This window comes from Chamaea fasciata, unplaced genomic scaffold, assembly GCF_029207755.1.
Source record: "Chamaea fasciata isolate MVZ Bird 193981 ecotype frontalis unplaced genomic scaffold, bChaFas1.0.hap1 SCAF_8, whole genome shotgun sequence".
Classification (NCBI taxonomy): domain Eukaryota; kingdom Metazoa; phylum Chordata; class Aves; order Passeriformes; family Sylviidae; genus Chamaea; species Chamaea fasciata.
This window is the reverse complement of record NW_027094093.1, coordinates 5,276,308-5,303,683: the sequence shown is the minus strand read 5'-3', so window position 1 is coordinate 5,303,683 and position 27,376 is coordinate 5,276,308. Positions and strand designations below refer to the sequence as shown.

The window sequence follows — 27,376 nt, the reverse complement described above, 5'->3', positions numbered from 1 at the left end:
ATTTGTTTGTCTTTTAGCATCTTGTGTGAAGAGATCAAAGGCTAAGTGTTGGCCGCAGAATTTGACCTGTTCTAGTTGATTCTATTGACAGTATTTCTGGGGAGCAGAGCTCACCTGAATCCTGCCTGTATTTATTGTGGCCAGGTTATTAAGCCAAGCATTCAGTACAGAGAATCCTGACTCCATGCACAAACACAGTGGGGGGCTTTGAGCTAGTGGTTCAGACCTCGGCGCTGTAGTAGGTACTTCTGTGAAAACACTGCTCATAAGGCAAAAGGAAAAGAAAATTAAAGTAGGAAGGGAAAAGAGGACAAAACTAGCAATGCTGTTACATCTATCTGTGGCTCACCTCCATCTGACATACTGTTTTATGTCCTGATCTCGTCTCAAACAAGGCAGCAGAACTAGAAGCAGCAGGTACAAGTCACAGGACTAAAAAGGCCAAAAAAGAGATCGTCAGCTGTGTGGAATGACTTAGGTGCAAGGATTAAGTAGTTGGGCCAGGACAATTCAGACTGGAAAAGACGTATCTGAAAAGGGCTGTAGTGGATGTCTGTAAAGTCTTGAACAGTGTACGAGTATGACCAGGGGACAGTGACCCACTGGCTCTCAAAGTTTAGCAGACATCAGCTGCAGCAGCTTTCAGAGGTGAAGGTTATTCACGGAGTTACGTTGTGCCAGGCTGTCAAGTACAAAGACACAGCTGTGCCTGTGCTCGGGAGGTGCTGAGCCTCCCACTTCGGAGAGCTCGGCACCTGTGCTGGGGGCTGCTGGTGCGTGTGTTCTCTAGCACACTGCCTGAGCGTCCCACACAGCCTGGCCCCTGGGAGGGTTTCCTTCGGGCTGCTGTGCCCGGTGCCTTGTGTTCATATTTTGCTTTATGGCATGTGAACCTGGGCAGAGCAATTAACAGCCGAACAGCTTTGTAGCAACCTGTCTTCATGTCGGCAGCAGCAGCAGCAGCAGCAGCAGCAGCATCCCACTTAAACCACAAACACATCCTTGAGTGCAGCGTGGTGGCTTTAGCCGATCTTTCCTCGCTCAGCCACTAGATGCCTCTGTCCGCCAAGGAAGGAGCCGGAGGAGCCCTCTGTGCCCGAGCCCTCACTCAGCCTGGCACACCGGGAAGGCAGCCGTGCCCTCCTCACTTTGGGACGGCAGGGGGTAGTTGCTGTGTAAGGAGTAGAGAGCAGTGGTTCTGCACGTGGCAATCCTCTGTGACATTTTAGCGTTTCCTCCTCCTTGCGGACCATAAGATATCTATATCCCCCAAAGCAGTGGGAATCCATCCTATTTTAGCGAATGAAAGAGAGAAGTTGGAGAGCAGACCTGATTGAGAAAGGTGATCAGAAAAGGCTGCATATGGTCAGGAGCAAAGAAAACCAGTCAGGAAACTGCTAAAAGCTAGATAAAGAGTTTATTTTGGTTATGAGGTAATTTGGAAGACAGTAGGTACTGTTGAGACTTTGATAGAATTCGATCCCTGGATAGGACTGACATCAAGTCAGATTTCTTTTGCTTTGCTCTAATGACTAAAGCAGTTTTGTGTAGGGCACTTTCATCTCGAAACCTGTCTAAATTTCAGCAGGAGGATTGGATGTGATTGCCAATGTGTGGATATGACTGATTGCTCACCCTGACTTGGCTCTGTGTTTGACTGTCTGAACCTCCATTCACCTTTGCATATGTACAGCATGAGCTGTGGTAAACCTGACTGTTGACTTGTTTGCTTGGCTGTGTGAACAGGTTGGGGTGGCAGTGACCAGGGTCTCTGTGGCACTGAGCAGTGCAGTTAGGTTTTACAGGTGCTCTAAGGACTCTGAGGGGCACTAACAGGACCTTACTTTTCATTTGGTACATTTTACCCCTTCTTTAAAATGGAACCCGCTCTTGCTCAGAGTGCACAATTCTTGTTTGTGGAAAATTATCGATTGTCATGTTTTTAAAGGACCTTCAGTCCCAAGTGTCTATACTATCAACAATGGGGACACCCAGGCAGCATTGCAAAGTCTGTCCCGATACAGCAATGATTTGGCACCTGTGCCAGTATCTTGATATTTATTATCCACATCCACCTTTATGGTAAATGTTTTTCTAGATTTGTCTTGGTCAGTAAATATGTGCCAGTAGGTCCTAGGTTTGCCATCCTGGTAGGTTTGAGGTATCTGCTATTTCTCAGAGATCCTGTAACAGCAATTATCAGAAGACCACTCCTCCTGGATTTTCCATCGAGTTTGCTCACCTTGGTTCCTGTCCCTTGCTCCTGTTAGGCTTTGTCTGACTGTTTTAGTTTCTGTGGCCCTTCCCATCACTGGACAGGGAATTGGTTGATGGCTCTGAAGAGGAACTTATTCAGAGCTTCTCATCTCCTTCAGGGAAATTACAGAATAAGCTGAGTTGGAAGAGACCCACAAGGATCATCGAGTCCCACTCGCAGACCTCACTGTGTGCCTGAGGGTATTGTCCAAACACTTCTTCAGCTCTGTCAGGCCTGGTGCCCTAACCAGCATTTTCAGCCTTTAGATCCCAAAGGGAAGGCAGCTGGTGAGGAAGGAGAGATTCTCATTTTGATGCAAAGCCAGTCACAGCAGGTAATCTACAGTCTCCCAATTCTCTGAGATTGGCTGTGATAAAATCTGTGGCTCAGTTTCAGCCCAAAGTGTTTCCTTGCAACCAGTATCCTGGAAGTCTTCCTGGAGCCTACAGATCCCCTTGCAACCACTCTTCCCTTGGCAGGTACTCAGTGAGTCACACACCTACAAGACCCAGGAATGCGTTCATTAGCATCATCGACACAGCCCCTGTGCTACTAACAGCTGTAATTGGCAGTGTCAGTGCACAGATTCCCTTCCACATCTAAATAAACTACTTTAAATCCTGCCCCCATAAATGTGTGAGGCCACGTAATCAGTCCAGTTTCTTATAGATTCCTCTCTCTTGCAGAACACTCCAGAGGCTGTAAACTTATGCTGAACCCTCTCATGGTTCAGATGTTAAGAACAGCTCTTTGCAAAGATTTTGGGTGTATGCATTGCCCCAGATACAGTTGGTTGCTTCTTGGAGGGAAGTTGGATTTGGAGTTACCTTGAATGCAGAGGATGGATCAGACTGTCCTTTCTGGCACAGGTTTAATTGTGCTGACAGTTTTATGACTGAGCAGGGACTGGAGTTAATAGTTAATAACTATTAACAGAAGAAAGCTGGAAGTGGTGGTCTAGAACTTTTGAAGCTCGTGGGTGTCTCAACAGGCAGGTGTGGTGAAGGTCCTCTTCAGCTTTTCTGCTGCTGCTGCGTGCTCCCCTGAGGTTTAGGAACAGCACAAAAAGCAAATGGATCAGTTTCAGGGCAGGGCTCATCCCAGATCAGGGATCTGGGGCTTTTCCCAGATGATCCTCAGAGAGCTCTGCTGAGACCGGACTTCACTGACCCCGTCAAAAGAACTGCCCCTGACTAAAACACTGCAGAAAGGCAGGCTTGGATATGCACCTGAGAAGGTTATTTCACACCTCCCATGTGTCCTTAGCCCTACGGGATTATTTTTCTCTTAGAAAAGCGAGCTGCTGTGCCAAGGCTTTTGAAAGGAGGGCTCATCCCACCTGGCACAGGGCCAGCACAGCTGCCTGTCACTCAGCCACAGCCGTGCTGGCCCTGCCAGGGCACAGCATCACTCTTTCTTCTCTGGGAAATGGCATCTCTTGATGGGTCACTGCCTGGAACACAAGAACAGAGCTTGCTGTGTGTCAGAGAGCTTCCTGCTCTTCTTGCATTTGAGGTATTTTGCCCTGGTTTTGGTTTCAGAGGGGCTTTTGAAAGCTTAGCCATTAGGGATTGAAAATGTTTTTCCAACTTATAATGTTGCTGAGAGCAAAGGGGCAGTTTCTTCGCTACATTCTCAGCCTCATGGCTTCCTACCTTCCATGTGCATTATTATAGGTACATGAAGGTGGGGATAAGGGAATGCATAACACAATAGCATTTCCAGTGTGGTGAGCTTGAAAGCGGATGACTGTCAAAACACAAAGAGTTTATCATTCCTTATTTTTCTTGGATGATTTTTAGTTATTATTTATTTGCCCTTTGGAGAAACCTAAAAGGGGTGCATTGTGACTTTTCCTGGGGGAAGCAAGCAATGAAAAGATGAAATTTAACCTCAGTTCCTCACATGATTCTTTGCACATTTAGAAAGAGAATATGTTAGCTGACTGGCAGTATGGATGGAAGTGTTGTCAGGGACCTTTACTAGAGAGGACTGTGGCTGATGCCATCAAAATGGGTGCTGTCCCAACAAAAGGAACATCATAGCTTGAAACAGATTTATTTGTGTCTTTAGCTGCATGTCTTGGAATCCATTTCCCTGGAAAAAAAAAGCAGAACTGGCAAGAGAATGCAGCCTGAATTGCCCCAGCTGAAGCTATCTATGCTCATGGCTGAACTGGGCTAATGCTTAAAAATAGGTCTCCGTATTTCTTCCACAACATTCTGCCTTTATTTGTCCCTCTGGGTTCTTGCTACTGAGGCAGCAGCCTTTCCTGCCTCTCCCACCCAGTTACTAACTGTTCTTGTGCCTTAGAATTACAGTCCATCTGTTGCAGGAAGCTGATAATGAGAGGATGGCAGTAAACAGAAAACTGGAAGCATTCACAATGTGTCAACACTGCTGTTCTACCTGCTGGATTGCACAGGTAAATGCATTAGGGTCAGAATCTGATGAAAAAACCCTGTATTGGCCAGGGTAAAGTAATGTGGTAATGGTCAGGAGAGGAGGAGGGCCAGGGCAAAGCCAGAAATTTATATAGATAAAGGCTTTAAGCTCCACAGGAATCAACAGAATAAAAAGTTGGAGTATTTTTCAAAGTCTTTTCCAAAGTCATGGCTCGAGACCAATTTCTTCTGCTGTTGATGCTGGAAATCAGACCCGAGCTGCCCAAAATGAGCATCTAAACTCTTCAAAGCACACTCCTGAGCGTGCCACAGCTGCAGGGGATTGTTAGGGGCAGAAGGGAAGGAGAGAGAGAATTCAGCTCTCTGGAAATGCTGATGGTAAATGTGATTGCAGGAGTGTGTGACTGGCTGGCACTCTGGCTGGAAGAGGAAAGAGGTAACACTTGTATTTTTGGGGTCTGTGTCCCTACAGTGTTTCCACTCACCCTTCTTACCAGCCGATATTCACTTTCCACTCTACCAGTATTCTGCATTTTTCAAGCCACATTTCCTTCCTCAAGTCAGAAATGACAAACTGAAGCTCTTCTTGACCATGTATGACCTAGATAAATCAACTCCTCATCTTTGCTGGGGTCCCCTAAGCACATGCTGTTGCTCAGGTCTCTGTGATGAGAGTAAGGAAAGGAAAACTTCCCAGCAGCAGTTAGCTCTTGTGGATTTTTGTCTAGTTTTTTGTCATGCCCATTGGACTGGATGGGGTAGTTTATGGTTGCTTTGGTCACAGTGGATTGTAGTGTGATGGAATCCATAGGAAGTAGAAATAAATGAATTGATTTTTGTTTATTTGTGGCAGTGGATAAAGATGGAAAAGTGAGTATTTAAATTACTTTAATCAGTACAGGAAAGTGAACAAGCTGCCTTTGGACTACCCTTCTTTACAATTTGATTTCTTGTTATACTAAAATCTGATATAATTATAACCACATCTGTTCACAAAGTAAAGTATCTGAAAACTAAACCCTGTGTTTACAGCTCTTAGTCAAAGTAGGCTTTAAACCCCCACATATATTAGGTATATTCAGGCTCCAGCTTTGTCTTGTTGGGGCTAAGTCAAATCCACAGATGTGCGTAGTTTTGGGAGTTTTTTTCCTAAAGTACTGTACCATGTTGACACTCCTGACTCTGGCAGTGCAAGGAACTTGATCCAGGAAGTTCAGGGTGCAGTTGTCAGAGCATTACCCAGACAGGCCTTTTTGGTGTCTCCAGCTCTGTGGTTAGTTCCTATGCTCTTTGAGGCAGAGGTCTGCATGCTTAGAGGAAGAAGGAAAAGTGTCTCGTGTTCTCTTGGCCTTTTCAGTGTGAACTGGAGCTCCCTAGTTTTCCTCAGTGATCACCTGCTTTGTCTTTCCTGAAGCTGAAAGAGCCAAAACCGTTCAGTATTTGAGATCCTGTCTTCTTCAAATGAATAAAGAATTAGAACCTGCTGCGTTGGGATGTGGAGTGACTCCATGATCCCGTGGGTTGGTTGATTTAAACCTTGCTGAACATTGTTAGGTGTCAGAGTGAAATGGTGTCAGGGACAATACAGTGCAGAATATCTTCAGGGGAGGGACAACCTAACTGCATCTAAAGCCTCAGCACTGGTGCCACTCACATGTCAGCCAGGGCTTTGTTCCCTATTTTAAGATGTGCAATGAGAGCCCTTGCTCAAAAGCACAGATTCTCTTTGAGCCAGCTGGTCATTGTGGGGAGGAGACTGTTCCTAGGGATTTCCTAAGAAAAATGCTGTGTTTGTTAAAGTACAGCAGTATGTATTGACCCCATGCACCTCTACAGGCTGGAAAGCAGCTCTGTGGAGAAGGACCTGAGACATCAAGCTGTCCATGAGACAGCAGTGTGGCCAAGGAGGCCTCAGGAATCCTGGGATGCATTAGGAAGAGCACGCCAGCAGTTTGAGAGTGGTGATCCTGCCCTTCTACTCAGCTCTGGTGAGGCACATCTGGAGAGTCCATTTCTCAATTCCTTGGTACAAGAGGGACAGGGAACTCCTGGAGCAGGTCCAGTGGAGGCTGCAGAGATGAAGGAGGGCCTAGAGCATCTCCCTGATGAGGAAAGGCTGAGGGAGCTGGGGCTGCTCAGCCTCGAGAGGAGCCCCATCCCTGTGTGCAGGGAGGACCAGAGCAGGGCCCAGGCTCTGCCCTGTGGGGCCCAGCAATGGCACACGAGGGACAGGCAGGGATTGATGTTCAGGAAGTTCCACCTGGACAGGAGGAAGAACTTTTCAAACTGAGACCAGAGAGGGTGTGGAGACTCCCTCGCTGGGGATATTCCAGATGCATCTGGACACAGTCCTGTGCCATGTGCTCTGGGTTGACCCAGCTTATGCAGGAAGGTTGGACCAGATGAGCCAGTGTGGTCCCTTCCAGCCTGACCCATCCTGGGATTGTGTCTATTGATGGATACAAAACTTTATCCAGTGTCTGTCATCCCCATGGAGCATGATAAAACTCCCTTGCTATTACAGCAATGCTATCTGGATATACTGTGCTGGAGTTGTGGGGTTGAAGTGCTGAATGCTTGCCTGACAGCATTAATTACTTCTTCAAACCTGATTGCTCTCCAGCCCTAAAAATGTTTTTAATTGGCCAAAATCATATCCCTTCCCAAATGACATTACAGATCCATATAGCAAGGCTTTGCTGTGCTGTTTGAAGAGAGATCTGCATCCTCATGTGTGTATCTGCCTAAAGCATATCTATGTGTAAATGAAAGAAAATGCTTCAGTGCATAGCCCTGTGTGCAACAAAGATTTTTATCTTTATCTTTTCTCCCCAGGGTATCCACAGGAAGAAAAAAAAAAAAGTTGGAGTGAGGAAAAGATTAAACCAAACAAATTTTGCAAATCCTTCCAATCTGGAGCACCAGGCATGAAGCAACAAGGAAAATGCTGATTGATCACAGATGCTGTATATAAGGTGAGAGGCCAAGGCCACATTAAGTAACTCCTATGAAATGTTAACTCTCCCTCCCACCAAAACTGGGGACAGCTAGCACTGCACAGGTGCTAAAGGGTAAGAAACTGGACTGGAGAGGTAGGTTGTGTATATCCTTTCCAAAGGGTAAATATATTTATACCAGAGGGATGATTATTTCACTTTTATTCTCAGGAAATTAAGGAAGATGCTTTCTGTAGAAAACTTTCTGTTTCTTCTCATATAGCATACTTCAGTTGGAAGGGACCTAGAGGGATCAGCCAGTCCAACTGCCTGATCACTGCAGGGCTGGCCAAAAGTCATAGTGTGATATTAAGGGCATTGTCCAAGTGCCTTTTAAACACTGACAGGCTTGGGGCATCAACCACCTCTGGGAAGCCTGTTCCAGTGTTTGGCCACCCTCTCAGTAAAGAAAGGCTTCCTTAATGTCAGGTGTGATTCTCCCCAGATGCAGCTTTGAGCCCCTCCTGTCACTGGGTATGACATTTGTTGTGGTAAAAGAGATGTTAGGGCATATTATTAAGAGAGTATTTCTTGCTCAGAGAAGGCTGGGAGAGGACGCTACCCAGATACTTGATAAGCTAATCATTGAGGAGGATTGTGTGTCACACCAGTTCAGTGGAGCTGCCTTTTTTCCTTAATATGAGGGCAGCTTTAGGCCTGACCCACTAATGTGCTGGGAACAAGGAGCCTGTTTTATCTGGGTTTTGTTGTAGTCCAGACAACAGGTAGCTGTCCTGCCAGTGGCAGTTCCTGTGACTCACACTTCAGAATGCCTGGCTGTGAGTACCTTTTGTTCTAGGAAATATAAATGTCTGTAACACACACTTCTGTTGTGGTGTTTATCTCTTCTGATGGATGCTTTCTCTCTCTACTTATTTCCTTATTTCCCTTCTGGGTTGCCCTGCTCATAGAGCCAAGATCTCAGATCACAGGGTTGTGTGTGATGGGTCTGGCCAAGATCCTCTGTACATGCCCACCAAGAAGGCTGGACCAAGTGGTCTGTCCCAGGTCAAAATGTCCCTGAAAATGATTCAGTCAGAGAATTTTTGATTTTAGTGAAATTGCGTCTAACTGGGGAAAGGATGATGACCAAGTCAAAGAAAAAAGACAAAACTGCCCAATGAACACTGCATGTGCCTGTGCAAATGCGCATATACAGTTATATGCATAAATTAGCAGCCTGGGGACAGTGTATGTTGTAGCTTTCATCCTAGATAAAAGCCTATCTATTTATAATGTAATCAATGGCTAATCAATTTTGTTTTTCTTTGATACACTAGGGTATGATAACCTATCACATATTTACCCATGATAGGGCTGCTACAGAAGGAAGCGAGAGTAACAGGAATCTTGAGCAAATGTAGCTAATCTTGCACTGTAATACCATGTTATTTTTAGACTCTGTAAAGAATGTGTAGCATGGGGAGACTGGATTTGTGCAGGCCTTTTTGTAAAGCCAGCTTGGCCTTTTTAATGATCCCCAGTAACAAGCCAGTGAAGTGTGTGAGCCTCTGGAATCACGGGGGAAAAATGATGACTGCCAATCCTGGCCCCCATTTGTAAAAATGGCTTTTTAGAAAATGTCAGGGAATGAGAAATATTTCTCCCTCCAAACATCTCCCAGTAAATGGAGTTCAGGCTCCAGCCTGAAGTCAAACAGTGCAGACACCCTCTGGGTATCTCTGAGATTCCTGGGGCCAGTGTCCCTTGCTTGCATCACCATGGAAATGGGGGCTGTGTCCGAGGCGTGGTGCTCGGTGCGGCTCGGGGAGCAAACTGCACTTTGGGTTATCCTTATCGCCCTCTGCCAGCTCGGGACTTTGGCTGACCAAGGACTTTCTGAAACTGACCTGTTGGAGTCATGTCAGTCTTTTCCAGACACTGCAAGGGTTTTCTCTGTTTCTTCCACGTCAGCTGGTCTAAGAGGAGCTGCTAATCTCAGCAGCAATGAAATCTGACCCATTTCCAAGATGTTGATTCTTTTTCTCTCGCTGAAGATAAGAGCCTTATCTTTGTCAAGTTTGGGAGAAGCATGGGCTCTGTATCCCAGACACAGGAGTGTACCCTGGGCTGTTCAAGCCTTAATAAAAAGTGCAATCTCCTTGAAAGTAGATTTTCTTTAATGTGGGAATAGTTATTGTCAGGCATTTTCTAAACTTCCTTTACTCATCAAAAGGCTGTCTTGATTTTTGCTTAAAGACAAAATTTGGAAAAGAAGGGAGGTGCCAAGTTAGGCAATGCACAATTAGCAAGAAATTAGCTATTTTTTTTGAAAGCTCTTTCACATGGTGCTGGTTTGAGATTTTCAATGATCTTGTTCTATTATTTTTCCTTAGAGAATGAAAAGTCTTTATTAGCTTTTAAAACTATCATACATATAGAATGTTAATTGAAACTGTCACAGGGCCTGTTGAGTGATTGTGAACACTTTTGTATCCTGGATTCCTGTAGGATTTGCTACCACCCCTGGGTACTTTGGTTGTTTTGAGGCATGTTTCCTTCATTTTATGAAACTGAATAGGGCATGAGGGTCTGCTTTCAGAGCAAACTATTTACCTCACAGAACTGAATTGCTCTTAGCTGTCAGCTAGACTGAACTAATGTTTTTGAAGGAAAATGACACGGCATCTCAGTTTGATTCTGATGCTTTTTGACATTTCAATTAAAATATCAAAATGAAACTCTTCACTTATTGTGCTGAAATTTGCTTTTAGGTTTATGTTTAAAAAAATCTCCAAACAGAAAGAATTTTTTAATTTAAAAGAGGAAAAATAGTATCTCTAAAAAAAGAAGAGGAAAATTAGTATCTCTATAAAGAAGTGTTCTGTAGTAGTGAAAATAACTCCTTGCAGTACTTAATAAAATCAGATTTTGAGCAACTCAATTTAAAGTCTTTCTTTATAGATTTTTGTTTGTTTGGACTCCCAGACAAAAAGTGATGTTCAATCAGAATTAGGAAGATGTTTCGAGTTACAGGTGCTGTGTTTTCCATCCCTAACTATGAATACATACATATTTTCTTCAGACTGGGCCTTTGTCAGCCAAAGATCATGAAGAGGACAGCCTGATGTTTGTAATTTTGTTTCTCAGGCCCTCACCAACATGAAGTTTGCATGTCCTGTTCAAAGCACCTTGTGTTTCTGATAAATTTACATTGGCTCAGGGCTCAGGTTTGTGTGTTCTCCTTTACCCAGAAACACTTGTTTTCTGCAAATGAGGACTGCAAGGTTGGGATTTAGGAATAAGCTTTAAATTGTGCTGTTCAAAACAGGTTTCATACTGGTTTTCATATGGATTACTGTCTTCTGCGGGAAATAGTTAAGGTTTTGTAGGATTGTTGCTGTTTCTAGATGAGGGGCAGTCACAAACTGAACTTATGTAGACTGGAGGGAGGCTTCTGTCCTGTGAGGTGTGCTCAAGGGAAAGCAGCTCTCAGGATCCATGGAGTGTGGTGAGCTGGGAGACTCTTACTCATGCAGAGAAACTGTGGGAGGAAGCAAAGAGCAAAAAGCCAGATCTCAGGGGTAGAAAGGACTTGGGACTGAAGAGGACTGAGCACTTTGTGTCTCAGGAGTTGCATGGAAAACAAGCTGCAGGCAAGAGTACAGTGGGCAGCTAGGAGCAGTCCGTTTTTAGTTACTGTTCTGGCCTTGTCACTTGGGATTGTTTCCATCTAAAAAAAAAATCATCTGAGTTTGCACTGAATCATTCCTGGCACAATCATGTGAGTTAGTAAGATTGATTCTTACCAAGATCTGCTAAGAACCTCTCCCATTAAAATTTAAAATACCCTTTTCTCCAGACCTCCTCTAAGATAGAACAAACTCTGTGGAAAAAAAACCAACCCTGTTCTGGCTGTGGCTTAAACAACAGTATTTAGGAGAGCTGAGGGGTAAGACTTGTACTTGGTTCTTATTCCTTTCAGTTTGTTTCTATATACACAGGTGAAGATCATCCTTAGTTTTGAAATTCTCACCTTGTGTTGCTTTGCCATTTTCGAAACATTGTAGGGTTTTCTTGAAATGCTTAATTTGATCTAAAACTGGATCAAAGCAGCTTTCTTTCCTGCAGCAATCCAAGAGCACTGGGTGATGAGGGATGTCTGCGTGCTGTTAGTTCATTTGCATGTGAACAAGAGATCTTTGTTTATTCCCCTACTACATACGGCAAAAAAAGTAAGTTGTTGTCTCTGAGGTAATGGGGTTTGATCAAAAATTGCTACCTGAGTTCTGCAGTGATCTCTCTTGATAAATTCACACCTGATTAGGAAATACATGGGAAATCTCAATATTTTTCAGGTGCTTTCAAAACCCTTCATTATAAGTTCCTTGGGAAGCAAGTGGAGCTTGCCTTGAAATGGAAGAGAGGGTTTCAAAATCATTTTGAGGGATCTTGTGTGAGCTGTAGAGGTAGAGGAGAATATTTGACTTCTTCCCTGTGGTGGCAGAGAATTGCAGTTTTGCTGGAACTTTCAACTATTCCGCTTTTCCAGTCAATATTTTTCAAATGTAATTTAGTGGAGACAAGACAGGATGGTCAGAAATCAGGCACAATCTGACATATGGCAGGAGAGATTTCCAAAAGTATCTGAAGGACATATGGAGGGATAAAGCTTTTCTCTGATCTCACCCATAAGAAATAGAGTCCAATCAATTCATGTGGGCTGCTTGTTACACTTGTCCCAATCCAGAGGGGGACTTACGCCACTTAAAGCTCCGCTGAGCTGAGGGCGATTACTGGGGACTTGCACTGATGTGAGTCTGGCCCAACAGGCTCAAAAATTGGCCCTGATCTCTTGCCTCTTAAACAAGATTGGAACTATTTTGTGCTTTTTACAGGAAACTTGAAAAATCCTGCATGACTTGGTTGCTTAAAGCAGAGCTTTCCAGCTGTGACAAATGGCTTTAGGTGCTTCCATTTTGGGGCACCACTTCTGGGGCATCTAAGCAGGGCCCCATCTGCACTGAGCACCTCTTAAGATCAAGCACTTTGTTTTAAACCTCTGAAAATGTAGGTACCCAGCATTCTTTGAATTTCTTGTCCCTGGGGATTTGCAAAGCCACAGACCACTGATTTTGTTTCATTTTTACAGTCCTGTGGGGCTGTATGATGGATTTTGTTTCTGGGGTTTTGCACGTGTAAATAGTAACAAAAAGTTCCTCATTTTGCTGAGCAATTTGCTCACTTTTGCCCAGTCCCTCTCTCTGTACAACAGTGTAACTGAATACGAAGCAAAAGGCACTCTGCCTTTCTGTAAACACCCAAGACATGGTAAGGAAGCCAGAATTGCAATTTCCCACCTTTCTCCCCCTGTACTTGAACTGTTCTTGTCTTAGTGGATCTTCTGCCATTCCTGATCTCTCTGATAGACATCCTTCCTCCAGAGCCCCTGCCCAAACTTTCTTTCTATAGGGGTGCTACAGTTGGAAGTCATGTACCAGCTGGCAAGTTCTGAGCTTAGGCAGTGTGGTTACATCTTCATAAAACCATGTGGCTCTGCTCTTTCCCCACTATTCTATGGCTGATTTCTTTTCCCTTATTGATTCCATCTCTTTGTGATTCTGCTTTTTCCAGTCTTTATGTTAAGCAAAGAGCATGCTTCAAATCTATCCAAACCACAGAAGGCTTGTTTGTGTGCTTACAGGTTTTTCAGAGCTGAGGCTTCTTTAGGGAATACAGTATATATTTTCTGGCCTTAAGGTGTCAATAGTTCGTGACCTTTTTTTTCAGCATGTTTGCAGTGAAGCGAATAGCTTGGATTTTTTTCTCCTGGTTTTGGCAGAGGGAAATTCCTTCATCTTGGGGGAGGCTTTAAGATTCTTATACTGGAGGTATAACCTTCCTAAACTCAGAAGGTCTGAGGTGGGCTTAATCAATTTTTATAATAAAACATGCATGAGAATAGGGAAGACAACAGGGTCAAATATAAAGCAGTAGTCAGTGGAACATCCTTGCTCTGTAGGTGATAAAGGAAACTAATTTTTGCCTGTGGTTCACCCCTATGGCATTTAATCCTTAACACACAGCTGGCACATTAGGTCTGTATGTGTGCAGCAGATCCCTGACACACTGAACACAGTGCCTATGTGCTAATGCAGCTGTTTGCACCTGCAAGATGCCACTCTGCTAAAAGGCATGGTCCATTTTTACTTTGTGTCCTGTGTTCATGAATGGCCTCATGGTGGAAGGAAGGGATGAGTTTTTATGTGGATCCATCAGCTTCATGATGCTGGTAGAAGAGGGAAGTTAGGGATTAGCAGTTATGCTGAAACTGCCAGCATGGTTTGATTTGGGTTCAAACATGTATCCCAGGGCCCAAAGTCACTCTCTGATGTTGGCAGAGAGTAAAATGGAGTGTGGAATTTCCTGTTCAGTACAGCCATAACAAATAACCTTCCAAATGCTGTGTATTACACTCATGACAGTTTAAAGCTAAATGTGAAATGTGACTTTGGAAGAAAGCTGTCTTCTGAACTGCATGTGTGAGCTCACATGTTTTTGTATGTTAAGATGACCTTTCTTGTTCAAGGTATAGGTTTTTGCAGTCCAGTCACTTGTAAGCATGGCTTTGGCTTTTGGATCACTACAGACTAGAGCCAAGCAAATGGAGGAAGAGCTAACAAAAATATTTTCCAGTCCCCTCTATTTATTTGTTTTTGTTTACAAAAAGCAAAAACTGTGTCTTTCAAGCTCCTTCAATGAATCAGAATGATTGTCAGACATTTTCTTGTAGGAAGAATGAATATGTCCTAAACCACAGTGAAGGTATCAGGAAATACTGTTGGCTTGGTTCTCCCACCTCTGCACAGCTGTAAAGCCCATGTTGGAGCAGTGAACTTCTCTACACCCAGTCTGTCTTCTAGCCTGTCTCTGTCTATCTCTTTCAGTCATCTGAATTTGGGCCTTTTCTCTGTGTTTCTCATTCAAATATCCAAAAAGCTTTTCATGTCATGCAGGGTACCCAAACCCTTTGCCCTCTCTTCTCTCTGTCTTTTGTGATGTTCATGACTGTTCAACTTGGTGTATATATAATAAGCTGCACAGGAAATATTTTTATGTAGTACTGTCAATTTAGACTAATCTCAAACCACTGTATGAAAAGAAGTCATGACTGTTACTGCCACTGATTACGTCACCTAAATCCTTTACAGCAGAATGTGTCCAGCTGCACAAAAAAAAAAATCTGTGTGTATAATGCCTTAAGCCAATTAAAACTTTGATTCCCTGGGTTTCAAAAAGATGCGTCTTCTTTTTAGTTCTTGGAGAATAATAAATGGGCATACTTCTCCCCCACCTTTTGTCTTAATGAAGTATTTTCATCTCTGGGTAATGAGCAGTATTATTCTTTATGAAGAGTGTAGTGTTATAGGCAAATATTATGGTCACAAAGATCTGTAGTTAGGGAATAATATGTGGAAAATTTCGCCTTATTTCATGTGTTGACCATTGAAATGTTACCAAGAGATGTTCTTCTTTTGCAACCATTTTTTTGTTGTTGTTGTGAAAATTTTAATTTTTCATTTAGCTGAGGACAGACAGCACTTTGGAACCTGTGCTAGTGCATACTCTCCAAACACAGAATAAAGATTTCATCTTTCCATGGAATTTGTTCTTCCTGCTTCACATCCTTTAGTACGATATGCTTGTAGCAGCCACAGGCTTTCCCACCAGCCAGTGTGCAGACCCCATGTCTGAGAGCTCTCAAAACTGTGAACAGCCTGGCCCCTGTGCTTTTCAGAATCATACAATGGTTTGGGTTGGAAGGGGATGTTGAAGATCATCCAGTTTCACCCCCTGCCACAGGCAGGGACACCTTCCACTAGGCCACCTTGCTCCAAGCCCTGTCCCATGTGGCCTGGAACACTGCCAGGGATGGGACAGCCACAGCTTCTCTGGGCAACCTGTGCCAGGGCCTCACCACCCTCACAGGGAAGAACTTCTTCCTGATATTTAATCCAAACCTGCTCTCTTTCAGTTTGAACCCACTCCCCCTTGTGCTGCCACTACATGCTCTTGTGTTCCAGGGGTGATTTCCCTTTCAGGCTTTGCTGTCTTCCAGATGGTGTCTGGCCTGTGTTCAAACCCCTGTGCTCAGAGTCCAGCCTGAAGGAGAAGTGTTGCAAGGGTGCCTAAGCAAGCACCCCTGTGAGGAGGGGTGGGAGGAGGTGGGGCGGCACCTGGGACTTTTAACGGCAGAATAAATGGGAAGGTGGAGGGCAGTGCTGTACAGTCAGTTCAGTGAGCCTGCTGTGCCTCTGTTCTCTTCCCTTGTGATCTCCAGGAGTATACTGTCAGCACCAAATCTTGAAGAAGTACATACAAGCAGATTTTTGTTTTCTCTTGTGTTCTTTAAACTTTAGTTACCCACCGGCAGCTTTGGAGATGACAAGAATTTTGACAGCTTGCAAAGTGGTGAAGACTTTGAAAGGCAGATTGAAGTTTTGCAATGTGTCTGCTGATCACTGGAGTTGCTCAAGGACAGGTACCAGACTGTTGAGCATCAAGGTAATAGTGACTGAATACTGTTGTTTAATAGATGTCTTTGGCAGGCAGAGATAACTTGCTGCAGATAACAGGGCTTACCTGGAGACGTGAACCAGAGGAAATTTGTCTGAACCCTAAGCAAGGGGGTTGCTTGGCTAAGTGGTTTTATTAGCTAAGCAAACATGCTTTTTGTCTAGTCTGGAATGGAAGTTATAGGGTAAATTACACCAAAAGGTGGAAGTTCAGGGTTTCAGTTATTTTTTATATGGTATTTTCTTCAGAAACACCTCACACTTCTATAGGACTGTTAGCTAACAGAACAGATCTTTCAGTCCATATGAGAATGAATTGGCAGAATATTTAAAATCATGCATCACTTGAGGCATGTAATTAATCCTATTGAATCCATACAGAACCCATTTTCAATATATTAGGAATTATACTGGCTCTGAGATTAATTGGAGAGGTAGACAACTCTTGTGAATGCATCAGCTCTTGATTTACTGGGGCTGGACCACTCAGTTGATTTCCCCAGCTTTCTAGTGCTCTTTGCTACAGGAGCTGGAGTAAATGGGTGAAATGGGACTTTCTGTGGGAGTTCTGTCAGCATGCACTTTGCATTGAAAAGGCACTTTTGTACAGGTGTTGTGGTGAATGAACAGTGCAACAGAATTAGCAGCTGGAGGAGTGGTGTTTCAGAGAGTAGTAGGGAAGAGCATTGAGACACTTGGACTGCAGGTGCTGCCTTACCTGCCAGGGTGGTGGTCTGATCAGTATCCTTTCTGTCCACTGAGGACCAGGGTAATGTGGGAAATGGATTTATTTTCACGGGGTTTCTCTTACCTGTCCCACAGCCACTCATTTTTCAGGAATTCTCTGAGCTCCCTGCAACAGACCCGTTACTTGACAGGACAAAGGGACAATGGATTCAAACTGACAGAGAATAATTGGATTAGATATTAGCAAAAAATTCTTTACTGTGAAGGTGGTGGGGCACTGGAAACAGGTTGCCCAGAGAAGCTGTGGCTGCCACGTCCCTGGAGGTGTTCAAGGCCAGGTTGGACAGGGCTCTGAGCAGCCTTCCAGTGGAAGGTGTCTCTGCTCATGCAGGAGTTTGGAACACGGTGATCTTTAAGGTCCCTTCCAACCCAAACTATTCTATGATACTATGGTACTTTTAATCCAAACATTCCTCTGCAGAGGAATTCAGGATAAGGCAAGAAGTGTTCCTGTTTATTCTCCTTCCATCAGCACAAGTTCCCAGTTTCTTTGCAGCAGAGCGTGGAAGTTAAGTCTGGTTGTGAGGCAAGTGAGCAAGCAGTGACCTATGGCTGGGTTTGGTGTTCCAGCCAGCATTGGAGGTAATGGGTATTTATGCGAAATTTGGGGAAAGAGTGAAATGCAACATAATTAAAGTCATGCCCCCAAGCATGCTAGAATTCAAGAAACATTTGGACAATACTCTCAGGCACATGGGGGGATTCTTGGGGTTGTCTTGTGAAGGGACATGAGTTGGATGAACTTGATGAGCCTTGTGGATCCTTTCCAACTCAGGATATTCTATGATCTTTGATGCTGTGTGTGGACTAATGGCAGTATTAGGTAATGTTCTCATTCTTCCATTAGTGCAGGCTTAAATGAGCATTTAGTTGCCTTTAATAGCTTTTTCTCGCTGGGCTATTTTAGAAAACATAACAAAATACAATGAAAACATCTAACCTATGAAAAGTAAAGTATTAGACGGCATGAGGAAGAGTAGTTTTAAAAGAATGCCTAATAATGCTTCTCCCAAGTCTGTATTCTGTCCAGTTAAACTCACCCTGTGTGGGGAATCACTACTGTGGGTCAGTAGTGTTAGACGTAGGCTCTCATAGGTCCATATTTCCCTCTTACATCCCATCCTTCCATTCTAAAGAAGAGCTGGGCACCCATGAGTGAAAGAGGGGCAGAGAGCAGACCAGAGACCCCTCAGGGCTCTCAGTAGGGATGTTTAGCATCACTGGTTTCAGGTTAATCAAGACTGATAAAAATTCAGGAATAGGCAGAGAGTGCGGTTTGAAGCTCTTATTGTTTAATGCTCTTCTGAGGCCAATGTAATTAAATGGGCATGTAAAGGTAGTAGGAGCAATAAATAGGTGGCTTGTAACATTATAGCTGGCTCAGTAAGGAGAGGTTTGGGAGAGCTATAAAAACCACCAGGAATGAGCTAAAAATGTAGTCAGAAATGAGAGGGAGATGAGGAGAATTTTGTAGAGTGCTGGCTTTAGAGGCTACTTCAGATTACTGTGAAAGGACTTTTCAAATGTAGTTGAGGCAGGTGGAATGAAATGGGACAGTGACTGCAGGGAGAGTAGAGAGATGGGTGAGGAAGTTCAAGATGAGTCACAAGGTACTCCACTCCTTGTTTGGGAGGTGAAGAGGATGTAAAATGGGACCCATTCCCATAGAGATGGGGGGAACTGTGTGAACTGCTCCTGTGGTGAGGGAAGAGGTGCTCATTTCCATGGATCCTCAGTGACTTGTGCCAGGTGCCTCATCTGGCTTGGCTCACCCTTCTCCTTTGAGTTTTGTGATGGACAAATATTTGTGGCATTGTTGTGAACAGCCTTGAGAAGAGTTCAAGCTGTAGGAACTGCGACTTTTCTACCACGGTACCTGTGTTGCTTTTCTTTGGGTTTGTCTTGGATGATAAAGGAATTAATCCAGTACTTCTCCCCAAAAAATATCCTAAGTGTGAGGCTTCTTTGATGTATCCCAAGACTCACCTTGACTCATTTTTTTTTCTTGCCCTGTGTTCTTCTCTCAATGTTAGCCAGAAGCAAATGTGCCAGAGCAAAATCAGATAGATAGAGATAAATATACACTGGGTTGGCAAAGAAAGTCTTGACTGTTAGCTGTGTCCAGATGGATTTCCAGCCTGTGAAGGTGTAGTACTCACAAGAAGAGTAAGAATCAGTTTGATTTTTCTATAAAAGAGAAAGCTGCACCTTTGTTGCTGGCTATTTGGTCTTGGGAGAGTGAAATGTAGCTCAGACCTGGCACCAGCTTTTTATTGTAGAAAGAATCTTGGAGCTTTTGGATTCTTCTCTGCTTCTGATATGTCAGCTGTTCTGTAGCCAGCCAGATGTGAGCCAAGAAATGTGGCAGAGACTGTTGTGCTGTGTGGAATTGAACTGTAGATCTTTTGAGATTTTGCAGATCTTTATTGTCCACTTTTTAGATGGGAAGGGCTGCTACCTCAGGGAACTAACTGGAACTAATTTCATCTGCTTTCTTACTGGGTTTAGGTTTGTTTTTCTGCTAACTTCTTAAGTGCTTTCTTTACTAGATGTGTGAAGAGCTTAGTGAAGTGGGACCTGAACTAGCTGACTCTTCAGGCTGCTTTGACAAAACACACAAAATCTGTCAACACAACATCAACAGCATGACCATTTCTGTTAGCCATCTTCATCCTCAAAGCTCTTGAAGAATACTGGAGCCTCTCTAGAGCACAGGGCCCTCTGCTAAAGGTGAAGCTACTGATGTGTAGGAAGAAGAAATCAGATTGCAAATGGCATATCTTATGTTGAGGGTGTGTGGCAGAAACAATTTAGTTGAGATTACAACAGAGATTTATGTGACGCTATGTGAGGATGCTTTTGAGAAGGGTGAAGACAAAAGGGCCTCATGGAAGCCCTGGGGTGTTGTTTATTTCCTGCTTGTTCTTTTTTTGAAAGTAAGTATTTCTCCCACCTGATCCCTGATTGAGCCAACAGGCCTTCTCTATACCCTGTAAATCACTTTTCACCTTAAAAACAAAACTGAAAAAACAAGGTTGGTTGGGAGCTTAGGGGTATGGTAACACCTCCACTGGAAGTGTAAGCAAGAATAATTGCTTTGAGAATGCTCAGTGAACCAACCACTTAATTAAGAATAATAAATCAAGGAAGGGAGGGAAACATTTGAACATCCATCCCCTGCTATAGCTGAACTTGCAGGCAGGTTATGGCTGCCCAGGGACATTTTTCTGTATTACTTGAACACTGTGTAGGGGATCTAATAGTATAATAAGGGCTTCTGTTCAACAGAAATGATTTCTGTGCTGTCTGGTATGGAAAGGAGGTGGGCGGTGGTGGGAGGAAGGCCATGCAAATCCCTGTCAAGTACTATACTGAGAGCGAGGCTCTGAAGCTCACAGTGTTTGCTCTGTGGTTTGGCCTTCAGCACTTGGACGAATCTTAAATTTTCTGGTCATTCCACCATTTTGGACTTTGTTTCCTGAAGGATTCTGCCAGGGTTGGTGGCAGTCAGGACCACAGTTCAGGCAACTGCCCCAGCGTGTGCCCAGTGGTGGGACTCCACTTGAAGTGGAGTTGCTATTTGTGTGAACTCCAATCTGGGTCCTGCCTGGGAAAGGGATCCAGCCTCTAACACCAAGACTGGCAGAAATTGGATCCAGCAGTAAGTTTTCCATGTGAGCAGAGTAGGTTGGGCTTTCACCAGGCTCTGGAAAGGGTGGAGGTCCTGTCCAAAGTGCAGCCAGAGGCACCCACACCACCTCTGTGCTGTGCAGTGCTTTGAACGTCTGGCAGTTCTTTGCAGTGAGAGGCACAGGGACATGAGGGAGCCCACCAACCCGGCATTTTAATTTGGTCTAAACCTAGGGGATTTAGCCACAAAAATTCTGTTTATAACTGGCGAGGGAGGAGATTTTGGTGGTGCTCATTAAACTGTCCAATGGTGTGGGAAGGTTCCAAAACTTATGGCTAAATCTTTGGACAATGACTGGGTGTTTGACGTTATTGAGGAAAAAAGTGGCCAGGCTAAAAGCATCCCAGATGCACAGAATTCAATTACTTGGCAGTGCAGTTTGATTTTTAGTGTATTTTGCAGTACATTAGTAATTGATCTGTGTGGTATTTCTAACTACAGAGGGGCTCTAAATGAATGTTTGTCATGATGGTTACAAAATGTTCAATACTGAGAATGAAATTTCTCCTTGCTGTGATTGTTCATCTGATTTATGGCTAATGGAAAGTAGCTCTCCAGCTCCTTTCTGCAGCAAATTGATCTTGATTTTTCTTTTAAAAATCCCAGTAAGAAGAATAGTTCAGTAAAAGAAACCAACGTGAAGCTAAATCACGATGAGAGCTGCTTCCTGTGGACGTGCTTGGCACATTTCCTGTGGCACAGACCACTGGGATTTTTGCACTGGTGGTCACTCTGCCTGTGCCTAGGAGACAGCTGTGCTTCCTTCCAGAAGTGGAAGTTTTTCAGGGTCCTGAAAGTTCATCATCCAAATTCTTTCAAGCCCAGGAATTAATTAGCAAATCTATTTACAGCTTTGCTTACTCTTTCTCTTCCTCTGCATGTCACCAGTGATCCTGCTGTCAGAGGGAATCTCCCAATTCATTCTGTCGTTTCTGCTGTGCATGTAGTCATTATTTATTTTTTAGAAGGTAGAGTTCTCTGGTGGTTTCCCATCCAGTGCCTGGACAGGGTAAGAAAGGTTCAGTTTCCAAGTGGGGCCAAAGAGGACGGTACATTAGTCTTACATGTGCAAAGACCCAGTTGTGACGATGAATCTCTTAAGGACTTCTGTAAAACTCACTCTGTCCCGTTTGCCTTTGCTGTGAAATAGTGATGAAGCCTGTAAGGCACCCCACAGTTAGTGTGGGACTCAGTTCTGCTAAACACTCTTGGGAAGAGGTATGGTTTCCTCTAGGCTGTTGTTTCATAGCAGCTTCTTCCAGGACAATTTATACCTATCCCTGAGGTAACTGAGACCATGAGCATCCATCTGATTCATGAGTTCCTCTGGTCTGGTGTCCTACAGCAGAACAGACGGGTATTTTGAATTTTGCTGTCTGACACCAGTTCAGCTAAACACACGCTTATTTTTAGTGGCCTTGCTGCATGGTTGCACCAGAAGTTAAGCACCTATCAAGGTCAGAGCTGGATGACAGCCAGCAGAGTCAGCAGCAGGCCTTGAGCAGACATCGAGGAGGCGAGCGATCCTTTCCCTACAGGGTTATGATGTTGGTTTATTTAAGAAGTCATATGTGGAAAAGATGGACTGAGGGCTAGGGAAGGGTGATCCCACAGTAACAGCACCTGCTCTGCTTGCAGTGAGGTTTGCCAGCTCATTAGGATAACAATGTTTCCTAAGTGTTAGAAAGAAAAAAGGCATCAGGCTAGGAAAAGAGATGTCTTGGCAGCTGGGAGTGGGAGAAGGGCAGGAATACTTAACAGTGTTAGACATGCAAGGCAGGTATACTCGGTGTTGCTTGTATAAACATCAAGCCTTTCCTCCTGTGTTTGAGTCTCTTCATGTGCCTTTCTCCAGGTGCAGACAGCGAACTTGGTGCTGGAAGATGGGATGAAGATGAAAGGCTATTCTTTTGGCTATCCGTCCTCCACAGCAGGGGAAGTCGTATTCAACACGGGGCTCTCTGGGTAAGGAAACAGCAAATGGCATATAAGCATCAATACTTCTCTGGAAGCTTGTTGAAGTGTGAAAGCTGCTTTTTCCAAGCTCCTTGGGTCCTGATCCTTGCAGGTAGTTTCTATCTAAGGTTACACTGTAGCCCAGAGATACAGAGAGAGAATTAATGAAGATGTCTCAGGCAGACCTCTTGTGCCAAAGCATTTGTGGTGGTAAGCACAGCACCTTTAAAGACTAATCTAATGATGATAATGAGATGCACAGGGTTCTGGTCACTTCCTACCGAATTGCTGAGTCAGAGCAGAGAAGCTATCTGTTCTCCCTCCAGTGTCCAGATCAACTGTCGTGGTTTGAAGCATCTGCAGCTTTCTTGGTAATGGAATTTGGCTTCTGAGTGCAAAATTTTTAAACTCCAAGTTGGTCACCTTTATGACCCATCTCCTATGTAATTTGTTGACTCATACCACAGGTAAGAATGCTTTTGCATTCTGTGCCCTTTCCAGCTAAAGGGGGGGATCAGATTCATGCCTTACCTAGCAGGATTCTCTGTCCTCTTGAGTGGTAGAAACCTATGGCTGACTTAGGTTGGCAGCCAAATGCTGCCAGTGCTTTTGTTGGGCTGCTTGAGCAGAGGGACTCTGGGCAGAGGAATGGGGATTTTGGTAAGGACAGGGTCATGTCCTTGGGGAGATGATGCATCTCTGAAGTTGTTGCTGCTTGAGCTTCTTCTGCAGTCATTCAGAGCTGTCTTTGCTCATCTGCATTGTGTTCCCCGAATTCTGCTCTCCTTTGGAGGTCTCAGTACTCACAGGATGAGTTTTTAAATGATATCATCGGTGAAAGTGTTAAATTGCTGCAGAGGGGAATCAGCTTGCAGTTTTGCATTAGGAGACAATTATTTAAGCATTTCAACAGCACTAATTACTGGCTGTGTTAATATACCTGCCAACAAGGCACTGTTTAATATAGATCAGAATGATGGAGGGCACCAGAGTTCTCTTCTCATTTATAGATTATGGGCCATAAATCTTGGCACATCACAAAAGTCAAGGAGGACCTGAAGGATTAATTTCCTCTCCACCTGTTACTGTGGCAGTAAAAGTTGTGTTTGTTCGCTGTCTAATCATTTGGAGAGGATGCTGTGACAGAGATCTCTTCTGTGCTGGGGAGCATATGGGCATGGAGAAAACATGCAAAATGTAAGGTGGTATCTTCAGATCCCCCTGTACAGAACATGATTCAGAGAAATGGAAGATAATTTGCAGCATTGTTGCAGAACATAAAAGTGGCAGATTTCCTAGCAGTCCTGGGGTTGCTGTCCAATGAAAGGAACCCCGTAGCTGTACCTCCTGCTCCTGATGACAGAGCTCAAGATCTGTGTATCCAGAAGAACCCAGCTGTCCCTTTTCCCTGACACAGGAGGAGGCTGTGCCAGGGTGAAGGAGGTGCCCAGGCTGCTGGGGCACGCAGCAGTTTGTCACGATAGGGAGCCAGAGGTTAGTGCAGGGCTGCTTATATGCCTCAGACGTGCTTTCTGTGAAGTGGCTGTTCCTGGGTGCTGAGTGGGGCCAGCATGGGCTCTGTCCTGGGGTGATTAATGGGCTGCTCTGTACCGTGTCTCCTCATCTGGACTCCCACTTTCTGGTTCATGTTATAGAAATGGGAGGCAGAGCACTTATGTGCATATAGCTCTCAAGCTTGAAGTAACTGAAGCTTGCTGAAATGTTGACATACTACGCTGGAATAGGAGTATTCCAGAGACCACTCTTTTGGGGGTGGAATGTTGAATTTTTGATAGAAAAGAACGAGGATGAACTTTGCAGAAGCATTTGCTGAAAAACAAACCCCTATTATTGCTGCCATCTGTTTGGTAAAGGAACAAAAAGAGGGGATTTCCAATTAAGAAAGAAGATGAGTTACAACCCATAAAATGTCCCATGTTTGAAATGGCTCCATAAAGGTGTTTATCTCTAATAAATGTGTGTGCTTCCCATGATATTCTAGTGAGAGAATGGGCTGACAGGGGTTTACTGAAATCAGGCAGACCTTTGGGCAGGCACAGCTAGGATTAGACCTTGCAGCATGTTTGGAGCTGGTGTTTCCATCTGCTCCTCTGTGCTCCACACAGCATTGTTCCTGCTTAAAGGGCATTGTCCGAGCTCTGCCTGCACACCCCACCCAGACCCAGTGGCTCTCTGTCCTTGTTTGCTGATTACAAATGACATGCTAAGGTTAATTACATTAGCTTTGTCAGTAACAAGGAGTCTTTTGGAAGCAGAACCAATTAGCTGAGAAGGGGAGAACAATGCCAAGCATGCACGTGCCACATGCCTGGTACCTACTGCAGCTCTGGGATCACACTGGTACTGTGTGTGGTTGGTTACCTGCAGCAGCAAGTACAGATTTGAACATCAGGAGAGGCTTACCTGAAAATATTTCCTGACTATTGTTTATTGGACCTGTCATTTCTCAGAGCTGGCTGGGGTGCTGCGTTGTCTGTATCTGCCGGCAACCAGTCCCGCTTTTGGGAAGAGTTTCCCAATGGTTGACAATTAATCTTCTGGCAGTAAGTCTGGTGTTCCATAAAAATGTCTCTTGTGACTTGCTGATATCTGCTAGATGGCTGGAGTTGCCAACTAAGTATTGTTTAAACAATAATGACAATGATAAATTATGTTTTGTATAGGGCAGATTCATCCTGAAGTGTCTTAATGCATTTGGCTCAATATTCATGGGGATAACTTCATCCGTTGCTAAATTGCGGCTGGTTTTGGGTTGAAATTGTAGTTGTTTAAGGGATATTTGCAACAGTATGTGACAGTGTAAGGGTGAAAGTGAAGGACAGTCTGTTAATTTGAAGCTGAAGAATAGGAACATATAGACCATATTTACCCTGTACCCCGATATGTGGTTGAAAGTGAGACTGGATCTACTAGGTCCAGAGATGACGCTTTGTGGAATCCTAGCTTTGGTCCTTCACTGCAGAAGAATGTTCCAGCGTGCTTTCAGATCTGTCCTTGCTGAGAAGGGCATTCAGGCAGGTGCAGGACATGCTCTGGGGCCTTGTGACCAGGGCTGGAATGCTGAATCCCAAAGCAGTGGCTTTGACTTCCCTTCTTCAGGGATACACAAACCAGCCTCCAAGCACTTAGGAGTCTTGTCGGGTAAATGAATGGTGTTCTGTGGGTGGGAACACAGAGGTTTCCTAGAAGAGACACCAGGCCTCTGCTGGGAGAAACTCCAGAAGTGGGACCATGGCAGGGTTTGTTCACAGAGCAGGTGGGAGAGAAGGACCCAGAGCAGTGATGAGGAATCCCAAGGACTTGTCTGTGTCCTCCCCCACAGAAACAGCAGTTACAGCCCTGAACATCCCAAGATGTGCAAGCTCCAGAGTGTGGAAGGGACAAAACCTGGGCAAACAGCTCTGTTGTCTTCTGGCTTTTCAGCTGGAGCCTTCCGATGCCACTGAGAAGGAAAGCTCTTACAGCAGGTGGAGGGCAGGGCACTGCCCAGGGGTGTGCCCAGGGAGAGGCCAGGCCAAGCTGTTATCAGAGGGTGCAGGGCTGAGATCTTCCTGTCCTCTCTTCACTTGTTTCTTGTGTTAAATCAAAGGACTCTGAGTTTGTTGATAGCTTCTGTGCCTTTCTTAAATGAAAGACGAGAGGCCAAAGTGTTTCCTTGTTCTCCATGTCAAATGTTTAACTACAAATGGCAAAGTCAGGGCATATTCACAGATGTATTTGCTTTTATTCTGAGAATATCTTCCCATGAATACCACTTCTGTCTTTTTGTGATATGGGAATTCAGACCTGTCTTGTTTTCACTGGGTCTTTTGTTTTCCTTTTGACTCCAGACCAATGTACTTTTCTTCTACTCTTTCCTCACCTAGATACACAGAAGCCTTGACAGATCCCAGCTACAAAGGCCAGATTCTTACCCTGGCTAACCCCATAGTTGGGAATGGTGGAGTGCCTGACACAGCTGCTTTGGATGAAATGGGCCTCAGAAAATTTCTGGAGTCTGATGGGATCAAGGTAATAGTGGGAGAAGCAGTGCTGATCAAAGGGTTGTGCCCAGCAGCCTGAGTGTGTAAGAGGTTATTGCTCCCTCATAGAAGGAATCAGTCATACTCAACCTTTCTTCGTCTTCTCCTTCTGGATATTGTCTTTTGTTGGAATGGTGGCAAAAAATACTTGATTTCTGTACTAAGCCATGTGCCTTGTGGAAGTATCTGTTCCGAGGTGAAATGACTGTTTTATAAAATCCATTTATAAATCCATTGAAAAATGGAGCTGACTTCTGAAATGTTACTTAACAGTGAAAAGTTTTCTTACTATTAAAAAAATAATCAAAATAAAAAATTTTGTCTTGTCTTAAATTTTTTCTTTCTTTTGACGAGAAGTGTTTTGTCAGCTCAGTGCAATTTGCAGCTTTGGTTATCAAGCCACATACTTCTATGGATTTCTTGGCCAAAATGCCCAGGTGCAGTCATGAGCTAGCCTGAAGTCTGTCCATTATATGGTTTATGTTGAATGAAGAGTGAAATTTGAAGGTGCCAGATAAGTACAAGGGTGATCCTACAGTGCAAAATGATGTTTTTTCTCTACAGGTTTCAGGTTTACTGGTGCAGGATTACAGCAATGAGTACAGCCACTGGCAGGCTACTAGGAGCCTGGGAGAGTGGTTGCAAGAAGAACAGGTGAGCAATCTAGATGTAATGACACAATGAGAACTGACCTGGATGGAAAGATGAGCTCTTTATTTTGTGCTTTTGAGAGCAGAAGCTAGATTTGAACAACTCAGCTATTTA

At 44.3% G+C, this 27,376-nt stretch overlaps 1 protein-coding gene across 1 annotated transcript in view; it reads left to right on the top strand.

The window, feature by feature from the left end:
• Positions 1-27,376, top strand: part of CPS1 (carbamoyl-phosphate synthase 1) — a 179,740-nt gene that overhangs the window by 74,215 nt on the left and 78,149 nt on the right. The window contains exons 4-8 of the mRNA XM_066189456.1: positions 7,498-7,637; positions 16,019-16,163; positions 22,468-22,577; positions 26,456-26,600; positions 27,176-27,265. Of these exons, the coding sequence (XP_066045553.1) occupies positions 7,624-7,637; positions 16,019-16,163; positions 22,468-22,577; positions 26,456-26,600; positions 27,176-27,265 (504 nt within the window). The 5' untranslated portion in view covers positions 7,498-7,623. The remainder of the gene's footprint in view (positions 1-7,497; positions 7,638-16,018; positions 16,164-22,467; positions 22,578-26,455; positions 26,601-27,175; positions 27,266-27,376) is intronic.